General features: G+C 44.6%; 1 protein-coding gene across 6 annotated transcripts in view; it reads right to left on the reverse strand.

Moving 5' to 3' along the window:
- The window catches only part of DTNBP1 (dystrobrevin binding protein 1), a 94,329-nt gene that overhangs the window by 41,422 nt on the left and 33,658 nt on the right, over positions 1-19,249 (reverse strand). For all 6 annotated transcript variants that reach the window (XM_044426291.1, XM_044426292.1, XM_044426294.1 and 3 more), the window contains one exon: positions 7,973-7,995. In XM_044426291.1, the coding sequence (XP_044282226.1) occupies positions 7,973-7,995 (23 nt within the window). The remainder of the gene's footprint in view (positions 1-7,972; positions 7,996-19,249) is intronic.

Consider the following 19,249-nt stretch of genomic DNA (forward strand, 5'->3'; position numbering starts at 1 on the left):
AACGGAGACCTGGGCGGGAGAGGGGGGGGAAGTTGCCCTCTCCCAATTGTGCCCGCCTGGGTATACGGTCCAGCACTGTTCACGGCCGGAGGGGAGGGGAGGGGGGGTCGCTTTGGTTTACCGAGCCTCCATCACTCTCACGGGACTTCCTGTCCCTTCGAGACCAGGGCTGGAGTGTCTCTACTTGGTGTTGGGCGACCGAGACAGATTGGGGATTCTGTTGGTGTACCGTGCACCCTTCTGCCCAACAGTCTCCCTGCCTGAGCTGACGGAAACTGTCTCGGACCTGGTGTTGAGGACCCCCAGGATGCTGGTCCTGGGGGACTTCAATATCCATGCCGGGGCTAGTTTGACCGGGGCGGCTCAGGACTTCATGGCTTCCATGACGGCCATGGGGCTGTCTCAACATGTCACCGGCCCGACCCATGAACGTGGACACACTCTGGACCTGGTTTTCTCGACGGTGCAGGAAGAGGGTGGTCTGAGGGTGAGGAATTTATGCTTGACTCCCCTGTCATGGTCAGATCACTTCCTAGTGAGGTTTGTGCTCGAGAGCGACATCTCCCTCTGTAAGGGTGCAGACCCGATTGTGTGGGTCCGCCCCCGGAGCCGGATGGATCCGGAAGGATTCCTGAAGGCTCTGGGGGAGTTTCCGGCTGACAAGACGGGTGCTCCTGTCGAGGCTCTGGTTGAACTGTGGAATGGGGAGATGACCAGGGCTGTAGACACGATCGCTCCTAAGCGTCCTCTCCCACCGGGCAGAGCCCGCTCTTCCCCTTGGTACACTCCAGAATTGAGGGCAATGAAGCAGGTTGGGAGACGGCTAGAGCGTAGGTGGAGGAAATCACGTGATGAATCTGACCGAACACACTTAAGAGCCCACTATCGGGCCTATGCTGTGGCGGTGAGGGCGGCGAAAAAGAGACACTTCTCCGCTTCCATTGCCTCCTCACAATGCCGTCCGGCGGAGCTCTTTCGAGTGGTGCAAGGCCTGGTTCACCCAGGGCCAAAGGAAGAGCTGATTCCACCCTCAAAGGCCCGCTGTGACGACTTTGCCGAGCATTTTAGGGAGAAAATCGCTCAGATTCGTCACGAGCTGGATTCCACTATTGATTCAGAGGTTTTAAGGGAGACACCAACGCTGCCGTCTGGTCCAGAATTATTGGATGAATTTCAGTTATTGCGGCCCGATGATGTGGACAAGGTGCTTGGACGAGTACGTCCTACCACTTGCCTTTTGGACCCTTGCCCGTCTTGGTTAATAAAGGATTCCAAGCACGGGATTGGAACCTGGATCTTGGAAGTGGTTAACGCTTCTCTGAGGGAGGGTCGGGTGCCTGCCCCTTTAAAGGAGGCGGTAGTCCGACCGGTCCTGAAGAAGGCGTCACTGGATCCAGGGATGGCCGCTAACTATAGACCAGTGGCCAACATCCTGTTTCTGGGCAAGGTGTTAGAGCGAGTGGTGGCGGGACAACTCCAAGCACTCTTGGATGAAACTGATTATCTGGACCCATTTCAGTCCGGCTTCAGACCCGGGTACGGTACTGAATCTGCCTTGGTCGCCCTGTACGATGACCTGTGCAGGGAGAAGGACAGGGGGAGTGCGTCCCTGTTGGTTCTCCTGGACCTCTCAGCGGCTTTCGATACCATCGACCATGGTATCCTTCTGGATAGGCTGGCGGGATTGGGGGTCGGAGGCACCGCTTTGCGGTGGTTCCGCTCCTATCTCAACGACCGATTCCAGAAGGTGGTGTTGGGGGACTATGGCTCTGCGCCATGGCAGCTTTGCCATGGGGTACCGCAGGGTTCCATTTTGTCCCCTTTACTGTTTAATATCTACATGAAACCGCTGGGAGAGGTCATCAGGAGGTGTGGGCTGCGGACCCATCAGTATGCTGATGATACCCAGCTCTACCTCTCGTTTTCCACCAATCCAGGTGAGGCAGTGGCTGTACTGAACCGGTGCCTGGCCGAGGTAATGGGCTGGATGAGGGCCAATAAACTGAAGCTCAATCCAGACAAGACGGAGGTCCTGTTGGTTGGCGGTTCGGGCTTCGGAGAAGGTGACCTGAACCTTGTCCTGAATGGGGTTGCACTCCCTCCTAGGGACAAGGTCCGCAGCTTGGGAGTGCTCCTCGACCCGGAGCTTTCACTTGAAGCTCAGGTGACAACAGTGGCGAGGAGCGCTTTCCTCCAGCTTCGGCTGATTCATCAGCTGCGCCCCTACCTGGAGTACGACTGCCTTGCAACAGTGACTCATGCGCTGGTGACTTCCCGTCTTGACTTCTGTAACGCGCTCTACGTGGGGCTACCCTTGAAGATGGTCCGGATACTTCAATTGGTTCAGAATAGAGCTGCCAGGCTGCTGACGGGGACTGGACGTTATGTTCACATGACGCCAGTTCTCCGTCAGCTTCACTGGCTCCCCATTGAAGTCCGGGCCCAATTCAAGGTGTTGGTAATGACCTATAAAGCCCTAAACGGCTTGGGTCCTGGTTACCTGAAGGAGCGCTTACATCCATATTTGCCCAGTCGCCCCCTGAGATCGGCGGGAGAGGCCCTTCTCCGGGAGCCCTCCGTGAGAGAAATTAGGAGGGTGGCTACTCGGAGAAGGGCTTTCTCAGCGGTGGCGCCTAAGTTATGGAATGCGCTCCCCAGAGAGGTCCGCCTGGCGCCGTCGTTATTTGTTTTTCGGCGCCAGGCTAAGACCTTTTTATTTAAGCAACATTTTAAATGCTAAATACAATTGAATTTTATCTGGCCAGGGCGGCTTATTTTATAATGTGTGTTTTAATTAAGATTATTTTATATGGATTTTAACTTGTTTTATCTATGTTGTAAGCCGCCCCGAGGCTTCGGCGAATGGGGCGGCATAAAAATGTTTTAATAAATAAATAAATAAAAAATAGCAGGGATCTAACAGAGGCAGAAGAGATTAAGAGGAGGTGGCAAGATTACGCAGTGGAGCTATACAAGAAAGAGCTTAACGCCCCTGATAACCACGATGGGGTGGTCACTGATCTCGAGCCAGACATCCTGGAATGTGAAGTCAAATGGGGCTTAGGAAGTCTGAGCAACAACAGAGCTAGCGGAGGTGACAGTATTCCAGCTGAGCTATTCAAAATCTTAAAAGACGATGCAGTAAAAGTGCTGTACTCAGTATGCCAGCAAACTTGGAAGACTCAACAGTGGCCAAAGAATTGGAAAAGGTCAGTTTACATTCCGATCCCAAAGAAGAGCAATGCCAAAGAATGTTCAAACTACCGCACCACTGCACTAATTTCACATGCTAGCAAAATTATGCCAAAATCCTACAAGCTAGGCTTCAGCAGTATGTGGACCAAAAACTACCAGAAATACAGGCAGGATTTTGAAGAGGCAGAGGAACTAGAGATCAAATTGCCAACATACGCTGGATCACGGAGAAAGGTAGGGAGTTCCAGAAAAACATCTGCTTCTGCTTCATTGCTCAAATCTTTGATTGTGTGGATCACAACAAATTGTGGCAAGTTCTTAAAGAGATGGGAGTACCAGACCATCTTATCTGTCTCTTGAGAAACCTGTATGTGGATCAAGAAGCAACACTGAGAACTGGACACGGAAACACTGATTGGTTCAAAATTGAGAAAGGAGTGCAGCAAGGCTGTATACTGTCGTCCTGCCTATTTAACTTATATGCGGAGCACATCATGAGAAAGGCGAGGCTAGAAGAATCACAAGTTGGAATTAAGATTGCCGGGAGAAATATCAACAACCTCAGATATGCAGATGATACCACTCTAATGGCAGAAAGTGAGGAGGAACTAAAGAGCATCTTGATGTGGGTGAAGGAGGAGAGCGCAAAAGTTGGCTTGAAACTCAACATTAAGAAAACTAAGATCATGGCATCCAGTCCTCTCACTTCCTGGCAAATAGAAGGGGGAAGAAATGGAGGCAGTGACAGATTGGACTGGACCAAGGCTGAGTGCCAAAGATTTGAGACCTTTGAATGGTGGTGCTGGAGAAGACTCCTGCAAGTCCCTTGGACTGCAAGGAGATCAAACCGGTCAGTCCTAGAGGAGAACAACCCTGACTGCTCTTTAGAAGGCCAAATACTGAAGACGAAACTCAAAAACTTTGGCCACCTAATGAGAAGGAAGGACTCACTGGAGATGAGCCTAATGCTGGGAACAATTGATGGCAAAAGAAGAAGGGGATGGCAGAGAATGAGGTGGCTAGATGGAGTCACTGAAGCAGTTGGAATGAGCTTAGGTGGACTCCAGGGGATGGTGGAGGAACAGGAGAGCATGTTGTCCATGGGGTCGTGATGGGTCGGATGCGACTTTGTGACTGACATAACGTAAAAATTTACACATATCCTTTTAGATTTAGACCTAGCAACCACTGTTTTTGTATCTCTGATTCTAAGTTTCAGTAAAGCCCTATTATGTTTGTTCATTTATATAGCACTATCAATGTACATTGTACTTAATAAGAGTAACATAACAGCAAAGGCAGGCCCTTGTCTCAAGAGACTTAAGAGATCCATTCTGACAGGGTTCGGGAGTGCAATGAATGAACAAAAGAAGAAGGGGACAGCAGAGAATGAGGTGGCTAGATGGAGTCACTAAAACAGTCGGCGTGAGCTTAAGTGGACTCCAGGGGATGGTGGAAGACAGGAAGTCCTGGAGGAATGTTGTCCATGGGGTTGCAATGGGCTGGACGCAACTTCGTGACTAACAACAACATACTGACCAACAGCTGAAGCACTTTGGTGCTGCACAATAATTAAAACCATAAAATAAAATTTAAAACAACAAATGTTTAAATCAATAGTACAAAACCAAAATGAAAAATAAACACCAAAATGAAACCTAGCAGTAGTACAAATATTTAAAGTGTAATAACATATTTAAAACAGGAAGAGAATGATTAAAATGCCTGGGAAAATAAGTATTTCACCAGATGCTGAAAAGACCACAATGTAAATGCCAGGTGAACATTTCCAGAGAGCTTATTCCACAACCTGGATGCCACAAAAGAACAGGCTCTCCTCTTAGCAGCCACCAACCTGATTTATTTGGTGAGGTCCCCAGAGAAGGACTTCTGAAAATTAACTTAGGATATGGAGAGGTATAAATGGGAGGAGACAACATTTGGAAAACCTGGTTCCAAGCCAGTAAGGCTCTGAATGGTAACACTAGCACTTCGAATTGGGTTAGCAGTTATTGCAGATGGAAAAGTACTGGTATAATATGATCACACTTAATTGTAGGTTGTTGTTAAATCATGGGTTGTCTTTATGTGTGTGTGTGTGTGTGTGTGTGTGTTCATACAGACATACATGCATGCATGCATGCATGCAGACAGCCTGTGCTATGGTTTAATTATTATATGCTAAGCATAACCAACCCAGGAAGCTAATACATAGGTTTTGATTACTGGGTTCACAGCAAATGGAAACCAAGCATGTCACAAAGAAGACTAGGTTTAAAGCCCTCCTTCCTAACATGCTAGATTTCTATGTAAATGCATATAGTGATGCTCTTTTTAATTTGGGAACCTAATTTGGACAAAATAGTACAGTGCAATTTTCTTCTTCTGCTTCTCTGAATCAGTTTTATTGATACCACCCATTCTGCACATTTTCTTTCAAAGTAAAACTTAATGCAGTCTTTCCCAACAAAAAGACCAGTTCTAGTAGGTTCTCCAACCAGTATCTATTTATCTGACACAACTGACAGTCTCTGAATTTCATCTTACGACAAATACAAATTACAAATGGCCAGTAGACATATAAACAAACATCACACAGCACATAATGGGGATTGTGAATATTGCTACAGAGAAGGACATGGCTGTTTTATTAAACCCTTTTACAGATAGATATGCAATTTCTACCAACTTATCTCCTAGTGCCAAGATACAGTCAATGAATATAAGGATTTAGTGCTGCTAAATGAAGCTTAATACAACTGAGTGTGGTGCACGTTAAATTTGCCATCTAAAACAGGAGCTACTTACACTTTACTACCTCAGTTACTAACAGTATGGTAACTATTTTCTTTTTACAGTCTTACAGTAGTGCAATCATATCAAGACTACAGTAAAACTGATACTGACAAAAATGGCTGCACCAGATAAGGCTAGAATATATTCTTCATAGTGCTGCTGGATCTTTTTTACAATTCCAAAGGATGCAAAACAAACGATAAGAGCAGCAAATGTAAAATAACTAGAAATGTTTTAAGAGTGGCACTCAAGAGAAGAGCTTTGATGGAATCTCTCAAAGAAATACTACAGTCATTAATTTGCTCATGTATGTAAATATAAATAACCAACAAGGCAGATTTTGATTAAAAAACACTTTTGGGTAATGTGAGCCACAGCAAAAGCAACAAAGGCCATATAGTCAACTTTACCTTAATTTTGATGTTTAGTTGCAATACTGGCTTGAGAAAGCTGTTCGAATTATAAGCTTATTACCAGCTTCTACTTTTTGTCTAGTGTGTAGACTGAAGCTAGAAAGTACTAACTTCCACCCTATGCTCCTCTCATTATCAAGGTATGCTCAAGAATGTTAAAGCTCTTAGATGCCTTCTGTATGCAACCTTTTTATTTACTAGTTCTTTTTACTTCTTGCCACTTTAGCATGCCATGCCATGAGGACATTTTTGGGCAATTGGTCACAACCCCCATAGTAGCCATTTTGATAGCACTTCTAAATTCTTAAAGTGTACATGGGTCCTAAAAGGTTGGTGAACCCTACAATTCTTCTTAATCATTTTGATCATTTAGATTTATTTTCAGGAACAATTATTTTCTCTATTTGAAAAAAGTAGAACCTAGTTCAAAATTATGGAAAGTTTAAATATTTTTCAATACTATTCCAGATTAAAGTGAAAAGGTATGATTAAGAAATTACAGAAGAAACTGACATTTTCCAGAAGTCAGAATTTGTTTTTCAAGAACTACAGTAACTGCTTAACACAGAAGAAATAAAATTACTATATGAAATTGAGCCCAAAAGAGTCTGTACTCTGTTATCATTGAAGATAATCACTGCAGTAAGGCATGCTCAAAAATACAACCTGAATACATAACTATTCTAGATTCTACACTGTAGATACAACCATGATTAGTGCCCCATTATCTCTGAAATACAAACCCAGAAGGTCTAAAGTTTCCAATATAATTTATGTTGTTCATTCTCTAAATTCAAATATTAATATTCACTTGGTGGGCTAGAATCTCTTTGACCAGTTACTAATATGGCCTATGCTGTCATAATAATCAAGGCATTTTCAACACTGAACTAAACCAGAGTGACATTTTATATAATGTGTCACTTATAATCTGTTGAAGTTAAATAGATGGTGTTATGCAAGATTAAGATCTCTCACTCGACAAGGCAAAATTACACTTTTAACTATTCCTAACAATTGCTTAAATACTAGAAGATAGGTTAATATTCAACAAATCACACATTCCTTTTCAACTGTGCATTGTAGGCATTCAAAACAATAGAAAAATCACTACCACTCTATATGCTTAATCTAATCCACTCTGGACATAATATCCACATACAACAGGCTCTCCATAGGACATAACATGGCCCAGTTATCAAATCCCCCCTTTGTACAAACACAAAAAAGCATTCAGTACACCATATAAATTGAAGTAATAGAAAATATGTGCATACTTGTTATATCCCTGACTACTCCTCTTTTCATTCAGTTAATTATCAAAAGTTCCATATTCACCATTTTGGCTTAATTACCAGGAACATCAATACAACCTTGCCCTGGTATCATACTACAGCAAGAAGAATGTCTGGCAAGATAGAGTAAGACATTTATTTATACCATGGTAGCTAAAAGTGATATATAGAATTGGCTTGCCCAGCAGTTTTGTGATTAAACAAAACACAAAATAGATATTTATTGCATTTCATTTTGAAAAGTTGCTAACTGAAACAAATAAAATAAATTACCTTTGAAGATTTCAAGTTCTTTCCTGCAAAAGAGAAAAAACTAAACATAATATACTTTCACAAATTTAAACATGCACACAATTTTGCAGGCAAGAGGAAAATAGTGTAAAATACTATAAGGAAAAAAAATTCTTTACATAATTAAGGTTTTGTAAATTAGTATCTTATAAATAATATTAATAAGTCAGCTCATAAGGCTAACAGCTTATCAATTTTTATTATTTTTTATTATTAGAACATTTCAATAAATCTATGTTTTCTCCCTTTCTTCTTCTATAGCATATGATGGACGGAAAGGATTCTACAGTGGTAGTAAACTGCAAAGTGCATGGAATGTTTCTGTTCCTGGTTTAGATTAACATGGTGTACACCTTCAACAAATGCAAACTGGTCACACTATTAGAAGAAAAAGTAAGAGTGCTTGAGTGGTGGTTGTTTACTCTCCAAGGTAAAAGAGAACGAGAAGCATTCTTAAACGTAATGGTAAACTGCAGGAACAAGAAGCTCTAAAGATGGAACAACCGCAGGTTGAAGCAGATATAGAAAATGATAAATTGATGAAAGCCAGTGAAGAAGAAACTCTGTGGAGAAGGATAACAGTAGCAGAAGAATCAGAAGACACACTACACCAATGGAACCGCTAGAGCTAAATAACTATTTTTAGCAACTGGTGGATGACACTGGAGGACAGCCCACAGAGGAAGAATTACAAGGGAACTTGTACAAGATGCAGGTCAGCTAACCAGGAAGAAAAGGTGAGCAGTCATTGTGAAAGACTCCTTGTTGCATGGGATTGAAACCCAAATGTGTTACAATGACCCAGGGACTCACCAGGTATGCTGTTTCCCTGGAACTCAGGGTAGAGATGTGACTGAAAGATTGCCAAAGCTCACAACACTGGTGGATGCATATTCCTTTCTTCTAAACTATATAGGAACGATGACACTGTCAAACGGAACTGCAACGAAATCACATCAGATTTTGAAGATCTGGGAGGGAAACCTTGGGGCCCAGACAATATTCTCACTCATTCTTCCAGTTCTTGGAAGCAGAATAGCAAGGGAAAGAAAATACTCCAGATGAACAACTGGCTATGAAGGGAGACGTTTAGATTCTGTGACTGCAGCCTACACTACTTAGGAGATAGACTGCTACCAAGAGATGAGTTGCATCTACAAGACCTGGAAAGAATATGCTTAGTCACAGCATGACAAAAAAAATATCAAGAGGGTTTTAAACTGAATTGCACTGGGGGAAGGGGAGATCTGAACTTGGAGGCAACAGTGGATGAAGGTTAAGGCCCCATAACAGAGAGAATAGCTCTAGTAGCACCCAAATAATCTTCACAATAATGTGGGAAACAAGCCAAACTATAAAGAACTTGGACTTAAATGTCTAGACTGTGGCAAACAGACAGAATAAACCTGACCTCTTAATACATGAAAGGAAGTATGATTTAATAGGTATTTCTGAAACTTGAGGGGTTACTCTTACAACTGGAATACAGCAACTGAAGAAGAACAGAAGAATTAGGAAAGGAGGTAGAGTTCCACTATATGTTAAAAATACTTATCCCTCCACAGAAATACAGGAAGATGACTCTGGTAGTCCCATTGAGACCATCTCGGTCAAAATAAATGTGTGAAGAAATAAAATGAATGTGACAGTTGGAGTCTGCTACCAAACACCCACTTAAGGAGCCAATGAAGATGAAAGTTTTGGTAAGCAAACTGCCAGTATTTCAAGTTTGATATTGTATTGATGGGAGACTTCAATTATCTTTCTATCTGTTGGGAGGCATATTCTGCCAGAAGTGGCCCATCCAAGAAATCTTTATAGAAAATGGAGGAAGGAACTAGAGGATCACCTGTCTTCAACTTAATACTGAATAATAGGGATTATTTAGTTTATAAAATGGAAGTTATAGGAACTCTGGGAGGAAATGACTACAGCATACTTGAGTTCTTGATTTTAAAAGACATAAAAACTCATAAGTAACCATACATATTCTCCAGATTTTGGAAAAGCTGATTTTAATAAACTCAGGTTCCTAAGGAAAAAAGGAGTTCAAGGGAAGGAAATGTTAAAGGTACAATTACAAGTAATTCCAACAAAAACAAAAGACAGAAAACAGAAGGAATTAGTGCAGCTCTACAAAAGCTTCAGGTTGACCTAAAAACAAAAAAGGATGCATAAAGAAAGTGGAAGGAAGGCCAAACTACAAAAGAGCAACAATAACAAGCTTAGCTGGAGGGTGGTTTAACTTCAGACCAATAGCAGATGACAAAGAAAAGGGTGAAGAGCTCAATTCTGAATTGAATTGGTTCAGAATTCTCCCAAAAGCAGGTCTATAATTTCCCAAATAGACTGAAGGAGCAGGATTGAAGCTTGAGATTCATAAACGAAGGAACACCTAATCTCCTTCAGTAAGTTCAAAACTCTGGGGCCTGAGAAACTGCATCCTATGGTAAAAAAGGAACTCTCAGAATCACTGTCTATTACCCTTGAGAAATCATGCAAGATGGATAAAGAGGTCTAGATGACTGGAAGGGCTAGATGACTGCCAGAAGACTGGAAGAGGGCTAATGTTGTCCATATCTTCAAGAAAGGAAAAGAACAACCTAGGAACTACAGACCAGTTAGTCTGACATAAAACCTTGGAACAGATAATAAAGAAGTCTATCTGTAAGCACCTGGAAAACAATGCAGTAATTACTACAAGCCAGCACGGATGTATCAGGAATAAATCTTGCCAAACTAATCTGATTTCATTTTTAATTTGGTAACCTCCCTTGTGAACTGTGGAATGCTGTGCAGGTGACAGATCTTGACTTCAATAAAGCCTCTGACAAAGTCATCATGATCTAGCTAAAAGTAGGCAAGATGGAACAACTATCAGGTGGATTCACAGTTGCTACAGACTCAGAGAGCGCTTTACAGTGGCACCTTCTCAAACGGGGAAGTGTTAATGTGCAGGGTACTGCAGGGCTCAGTTCTGGGACCAATGCTTTACCACATTTTTATTAATGACATGGACAAGGACAAGATGCAGGGCATGCTAATCAAATTTGCAGATGGTACAAAACTGGGATAGCTAAATACCCTGCAAGACATAAACAAAATCCAAAGTGACTTTGATAGACTGAACATTGTGCTGAGAGCAGAATAAAATTCCATAGGGACAAATGCCATGTTCTGTACCTAGGAAAAGGAACCAAATGTACAGTTACAAGATGAGGGATACTTGGCTGAATAATAATACAAGTGAGAAAAACCTTAGAATTGTTGTAGATCGCAAGCTGAACATGAGTGGACGATGTGATGTGGCTGCAAAAAAGCTAATGCTATATTAGGCTGCATTAATAGAGGAATCATTTCCAAATCACATGGGGTAGCGGTTCCCTTCTATTCGGCACTATTCAGGCCCCAGCTTGAGTACCGTATCCAGTTCGAGGCACTGCACTTCAAGATGGCAGAAAAGCTGGATTCAGTGGAGAATGCTGGAGGTCTGGAAACAAAGTTCTATGAGTAGAGATTGAGAGAACTGGGCGTGTTTAGTTTGAAGGGGAAATGTCTTGGTGTTTTTCAAATACTTGAAAGGCTGCCACACAGAGGAGAGTCAGGGACATTCCAAAAAGCAGGACACAGAATAATGGGCTCAAATTACTGGAATTCCAGCTGGACATCAGGAAAAATTTCCAGTCTGATAGAGCAGTATGGCCATGGAAACAATTACCCAGGCAGGTTGTAGACTCTCCTCCTTTGGAGGCACCCAAGAAGGAGTTGGATAGGAATTATTTAACTTGGAGTTCTGCACTGACTAGGGCAGTGATGGTGAACCTTTTAGAGACAAAGTGTCCAAACTGCAACCCAGAACCCACTTATTTATTACAAAGTGCCAACACTGCAATAAAACTGGACTATTGAGGTTTTAGTTTAGAAAAAAAAAACTCATACATTTAACTTCTTTTGTCTTGAAAGAAAAACACAACAACAGAAAGGAGCATGTTCACGTTCAGCACCCCCAAGTCAGGGGACGCAGGGCTTGCTTGCACTCAGGAGCATGCACACCCTTCTTCCCTCTCTCCTCACCCCCAAACCAGCCACCGAGAATGCCGCAGGAGCTTCGGCAGTGCTTGAAAGTTTACGGGAGGGGTGGAATGTGGGGGGGGGGGAGACCTAAACTAAAGGTGAAGAGAGCCTATCACTGATCCCTTCCATGCTTCTGTTGGGATCTTCCTTGAGGCACCTCCATGGCACGGGAGCCTGGCCTGGGAGTGGGTGCATGGGCAGGTGGGCATGCAGCTGCCTGGCTGCGCCTGCGGCTACCGAGTCAGCAGGGTCCTACCACTGCTCTAGGAGGGGAGCTTGGGCGGTCGCTCACATGCTGTGGGCCGAGAGGAGGAAGAGGCGGCGGCAGGAGGAGGGTGCCACCACCAGCACTTGGCATGCCTGCTTGCTGTACGCCCGCTCCCTTCCTGGCGCACCTTCCTGTTGCGCCTGCCTCTGGCCACCTGTTCGACGCCGCCTCTTGCTGCGAGTTGCCTGACACCGTTACTCTTTCCGAATATATGCATGGCTGCTGGGGCAATTTGGCTCGTGTGCCAACAGAGAGGGCTCTGCATGCCCACTGTGGCACGTGTACCAAAGGTTTGCCATCACTGGACTAGGGGGATACTCAATGGCCTTATAAGTCCCTTCCAACTTTACTATTCTATGATCAATAATTGACATATTTAACTTTTACTCACACCGACTGTAAAAACTGCTATGAACAAACTAATCAGTGTAAATATTTAAACTAACTGACCTGATATATTTAAGCATATTTGTATTCAATTATTTTTATTTTAACTGTGAACCAGAAATTAACTGAGCATTCCTTGCAAATGAAAAGAATTTTTATAAGTCTCACTGTAGATACAGACCAAATGTTAAAAAAGGAGACATTTGAACTCAAGTATACACTACAAAGTATGATTGGTTTTGAATCATTCTGTAGTTGCAGTTACTCTGTCCCTATATTAATGACTAAATCTATTTACATCCAGTGAAGACATAGTTCTTTCTATAAACACATACACTGCTTCATTGTTTTGTTCCTATGTTTTTGAGGAGGGTTGTTGTTTATGGAAGCAGATTATTTTTTCTTAGTGAGGTCTGCAAATACTCTAAGTATGATTTTAACAAAAATGTTATTCAAATAGATTTTGCTGTGCCTATGTATATGCATGTACCTTTGTGTCTTGCCTCCACTGTATGTACAGTTCCAACAAAGTTGAGAAAACACACCAGTATAAAAAGTTCATATATATCAAATATCACTCATATGTACCAAACAGTTCTTGTCCTATTATCAAACAGGCCACAGAAATGTTTTCTCAGTAATACAAAATTCTTGCACTCCTAACCAAAATAAAACCATTAAAAATGCATGAAAGCTGTAAGTATTCAGCTGTTTAAAATTTTGAAAAACATGGACAAAAAGCAGAGAACTCAAGCCACTCCTTCAGCCAGCTATGCTGTAGTTTAGTCTTTGGCATGCTGAATTTGAGGCCATGGTGAGATATCAAAGTAAATATAACAGAGACCAAAGACAAAAGACCTGGACAAAAATGAGTACAGATACAAGCTACTCAGATCCAGCAGGATGTCATCAGAATATAGAAAAAGACAGAAAACCTCTTTCAGTCTGAGGGCTGAATTCAAGTTCAGCGAAGCTCTCAGGAGCTGCATTTCAGCCATGGGTCTGGACAGAGGCAAAAACATCAAGGTCAAAGGCAGATGGAATGCAGCAAAAGACACTAAAAATATTTTAGCTTGAAACGCTTGCTGCCAGTATCTAAGCCTTGGGAAAGGCGTTTCCACCTGTGAGGAAATAGAAAAACCTGTGCATAGGCAAGGAAACCACCAAACAATAGCATGGGGAGTGGGATTGGCCATCTAGAAACAACTGAAGAGCTGCATTGGTTTGAATTTATCTTCTAGGTTCCCTACAACAGACCTAGAGGGATGATGAAACATCAGAGGAGAGAGCATAAATAAAGTAACATGGGACCAAAACCCCAGTGACTCCCAACACAGCAGGGAAAAGCAGAGGTGTTTCCACTAACAGAAATATTGAATGAGCAATATGACAGGCAGGAAAGAAAATGGTCATGAAAACCCAAGGCATTTAAAGGTTAATTTCATCCAAGGCAAGAGAAAGGAAAGGAGATAAGAAAAGTAAGGACCTTTGCATTTGGCAGTGAATAGTAGCAGAAAGAAACTAGAATACTTGGCAATTTATCTTTCCATATGTAAGACCAGCAGAAAAAGTAAATTGAATACATGGTAGAGTTCTACTTAAATTCATACTGTAGTTCAAAAGCAGTTAACAATAGTTAGATGAGGGTTTTTTTGTTCTCTCTTGCTTTCCCAGTCCTGTCTAGCAGACATCCAGCCGATGATGTTTTGCGAATGTGCATGGAGTGGCCTAGGTGGCCGCTCTGCAGACATCATCAATCGGAACCTCCGACGCAAAGGCTGAAGAAGCAGCTACAGCTCGAGTAGAATGACCCCTTGGGGTTGTAGGTAAGTCTATCTTAGCCAACTGGTAGGACAGAGTAATGGTGTGAACTATCCACTTGGAGAGTCTTTGAGAGGTAACTGGAAAACCTTGGTCCTGCTCAGAATATTTAACAAAGAGCCTATTGGAATGTCGAATAAATTCAGTCCTTGATCTATAAAAGGCTAAGCAGTGCTGTACGTCCAGCGCGTGAAAGGATCTCTCAACCAGATTCAATGGAGATGGAAAAAAGGCAGGTAAGACGATCTCTTGACTCATGTAGGAGGAGCTAGCCACTTTTGCTAGAAAAGATAGATCCATTCATAGAACTATTTTCTCCCTATGGAAATTCAAATAGGGAGAGTCTACCCTGAGGGCACAGAGCTCACTAGCTTTCCAGGCTGATGTAACTGCTACAAGAAAAGCTGTCTTCCAAGAGACAAGACACAAATTGACAGTCGCCAAGGGTTCAAAGGGGGCTCTTGTTAGTGCTTGTAATACCACTGAAAGACTCCAAGTAGGCATAACCGGTTTGACCGTCGGGTGAAGGTTATGCAGCCCTTTAAGGAATCGCTTTATCAGTGGTTGAGAAAAAATGAAGGATCCTTGAACTGTACCATGGTAATAGGAAATTGCCGCTGTGTACACCTTTATGGAGGATGGCTTAAGTCCCAAATGGTGGAGTTCTAAGAGGAACTGGAGAATATGGACTATGGATGCTGAATGTGGAAGAAATGAGTGAGAATCAGCAAAGGTAGAGAAACATCACCACTTAGCCATGTATGATTTTCGGGCTGATGGCCTTAACGCAGAATCGAGAATGTGTTGGAAGTCCGGGTGAAAAACCATTGGACCCGACAGGGGATTTGTTGGATCTGATGACGTATGGAAGATAGATGGATTCGAAGCCTGGACTAGAGTGTCGGATCCAGGGACAGGACCAGTAGAAAGCACAGATGCCATCGGTACCGAGTCAGCGCCGACTGTTATCGAATCCACCAGGCTGTTAATTTCAGCGATGTTAAATCCAGATGGCGAACAGTGTCCTCTCGCTGGGTTATGAGATATATGGGATGGATGGAAGTTGAAGATATTCATCTTGAGAAATGCGAAGAAGTGTCGAAAACCATGCTTGGTGTGGCCACCATGCAGTTATCAGCAGTCCTGTGGCCCCATCATGAATTATCTTCGATATTACTCTCATAATGAGGGGAATCGGAGGGAAAGCATAAAAGTTCATATTGTTCCATGGGATCATAAAAGCATCCCCTGATGATCCTTGTCCAATTCCTGCTCTTAAGCAAAAAGTCTCGCATACCCTGTTCTGCCGGGTAGTGAACAAGTCTATGTCCAGATGACCCAGCAGTGGAATAGCTGGTCGAGTGTCTGGCGATCCAGCTCCCATTCATGAGATGTTGACATGTGTCTGCTTAGAAGATCGGCTTCCACATTGTCTGTACCGACTAGATATACTGCCATGAGGGCAATGTCTCTCAGGATGCACCAGTTCCAGATCTGCATCGATAGCCAGGCTAATATTGGCGACTTTGTCCCCCCTTGTTTGTTCAGATAAAAGACCGTAACGACGTTATCAGAGGTTATCTGAACGACTCGGTGCCGAAGAACATCCTCGAATGAGTGTAGGGCCTTGAATACTGTCAGAAGTTCCAGGAAATTGATATGGTTCCCAGATTCCTGCCTATTCCAAACGCCTTGAGTGCGTAGGTCAGAACACACTGCTCCCCATCTGAGTAGGGATGCATCGGTACTGAGAGTCACTGAAGGGCATTGGGGCCGGAATGGAACTCCAATGGTTAGGTTGGTCGGAATTGTCCACCATAGCAGCGAGTGAAGGACAGAGGATGGAATCCGAATTAACTTCATTGGTAAGTCCCTTTGCGGTCGAAACATCTTGTTGAAGAAAAGCTGGAGAGGACGAAGTCAAAGCCTGGCATGTGGGACAACAGCGACTGACGCAGCCATGTGTCCCAAGAGTCTTAGGATAGATCGGGCAGGAGCGATCCTGTCTCGTCACATTCGATGGATGTGCTGAGCAAGAGTGTGCTATCTGTCCAGTGGGAGAAAGGCTTTTGCCATCGTAGAATCCAGACGGGCTCTGATGAAAGTAATCATCTGTGCAGGAACAAGAGAAGATTTCTCTATGTTAATGCAAAGTCCAAGGTCCTGCAGCAGAGTACAAGTTATCTGTATCGAGGAAAGAAGTCCTTCTCTGGTCTGAGAGACTAGCAACCAATCATCGAGATAAGGGTAAATTGGAACATCTTGCAGTCGTAAAAAGGCACAGACAGGGGCCATACACTTTGTAAAAACCCTTGGTGCAGTGGCCAGTCCGAAAGGTGACACCGTGAATTCAAAAACTTCAGACGCAACAGCAAAACAGAGGAAACGTCTATGACATGGATTGAAATGTGGAAATAGGCGTCCCTCAAGAACCAGTCCTCTCTCCTCAGCAATGGCAGGATGTTTTGAAGGGTGGTCATCCTGAATTTTTTTGTTACGATGAACCTATTAATGTTTCGTAAGTCCAGTATTGGACGAAGACCACCATCCTGCTTCGGGACCATAAAATATCTCGAATAGAATCCATGAAGTCCTTCCGTTTGAGCTAATTGACGAATTACAGCTTTATGGAGAAGTTGTCGAACTTCGTCGAGCAATGCCGGCGAGCATGGTGTGAACCGGATTGGGCTCAATGGAGGAACGATGTCGAATTCTATCCGATATCTGTGCTGAATGATGGACAACACCCACTGATCAGATGTGATGGACTCCCAAATGGGGAGTCGGCCTTTCAGCCAGTTCCCAAATGAGAGAGGGGTGGGTGGTGTAGGAAGGAGAGGAAAGGTTCGCCCATCCCGTCAACACTGCCGCTTGTCGCCATCGAAGCGGCGATGGCCCTGTTGATAACATTGTGGTGGCTGTTGTCGGCGGCACTGTTGCTATTGTTGTCAGTGCTGAGGTTGCTGTCTCAACTGGTACGGCTGTCAGTATGACGGACAGGTCCAAGACCACTTACGTCGAACTTGGGTCTGCAGTTCCATACGCCGAGCCATCATCCTGGACTCATGGATCTTCTTCAGCTTATGGTCGGTCTTGGAATGGAAGAGTCCGGACCCATCAAAGGCATCTCCTCGATACACCTCTTCATCTCCTCCAGAAAGTTGCAATTGCGCAACCACGCATGCCTCTGGAGAGAGGTGGCACCAACCAGGGCCCTGGAGTCCAGGTCCATGTGATGTTGGGCAGTGGAGAGCTGTTGGACCGCGACCTGCATAGCCTCCTTCACGAAGACTTTTGTGAGGTCACCCTGGTTGTCTGGGAGGGCCGAGATTACGTTGTTGAGGCGCTGCATTATAAAGTACTGGTATCGCGCCAGTGTCACCTCATAATTAGATATTCTCAAGCCGAGTCCAGAGGCCGCATAGACTTGGCGAGCTAGAGAGTCGATCTTCCTCCCCTCCTTGTCGTGGGGCGCGGTGTGATCCCTTGACTTCCTGCCCTGGGAAGACTCCACCACAACCGAGTTCGGCTTAGGATGACGCAGGAGGAACGGGATGTCCTCCTCCCGAACCCGGTACATGGCTTCGTACCTCCTCGATGTTGGTTGAGGATGGGCAGGCCGATCCCACGGCTGGGTCATAGGTTGCCGCAGGGTAGTGATAAGCTGCAGTACTAAAGACGTAGACTGCTCTCCACGGACAACATCGTACCATTTATCAGTGCTGGGGCCAGGCTGTTGTATGGCATCAATTTCCAGCGACTGAATCAGACGCGACATCAGCTCCGCAAAGGAGATGTGGGATTCGTCGGGGGACCCAGGGCCCTGGGAAGTCACCGCAACATCCGGAGAAGTCAAGTCAATGTCGGATTCGTCTGAATCAACCCCATAGTATGGGGGAGCACTGGAGGACAACTCTCCAGGCGACAGGGACCAACTGCTCTCCCTAGTCAGTATCGCTGGAGCGTGCCTCAGGACCGAAGATGTCAGGTCGTCTTGAGGAGCTAGTGGAGAGGGATGGTCTCTAGGAGCCGGGTAACACCCAACAGAATGGTAGTCTCCGCATCCATGACAGAACGAAGACTGGGGATGGTACCAGTCGTCAGATCTTCTGTCAGACGAGCGGCTTCTCTGACTCCTAGGAGGAGACATCTCCGTCTCCAGTCTGGCTGGGTGCATAGGTGTGGGAGACCTAGCCCTGGGCGGGGAGTCTCGAATCTCCCCATCGGAGATCGATTCCCGATGTGGAGCTTGCGGAGGCTCCACTGTTGGCTTGCCCACGCGCCAAGGGGACCCTGGAGGGGTAATCCTTATGGCCGCCTGAAGTGTCCGACCCGGTGGTGTCGGTACCGCAACAGCCATCGGGACTGATGGGGCCGACGAACCTGAGTCTCGATGTTTAGAATGCTCGGGATTCTTCAATTTACGAGGTGGCTTCACGGACTTATCTTTTTTGGCCTTCTTGCGCTCAGCAGGTTTTTCAGAGCCACTATGCTTCCACTTTTCACGCCGCTTTTTTGGTGGGGAAGCAGGCCAATCGCCCACAGCAGACGCACCTTCGTGTGAAGGGCATGAGGGCAGAGCTCCAGAAGAGAAGGCCGGTGGTGCAGAGGAGGCTGGACACGCAGTTGCAGCCAAGGTCGAAGCAGGGCGAGTAACCAGAGGGTCCGATTGCATAAGTGCATGGTCCCACAAGAGCCTACAGAGGCGG

The sequence above is a fragment of the Varanus komodoensis genome, unplaced genomic scaffold (assembly GCF_004798865.1).
Source record: "Varanus komodoensis strain SLA01 unplaced genomic scaffold, ASM479886v1 scaffold17, whole genome shotgun sequence".
Taxonomy (NCBI): domain Eukaryota; kingdom Metazoa; phylum Chordata; class Lepidosauria; order Squamata; family Varanidae; genus Varanus; species Varanus komodoensis.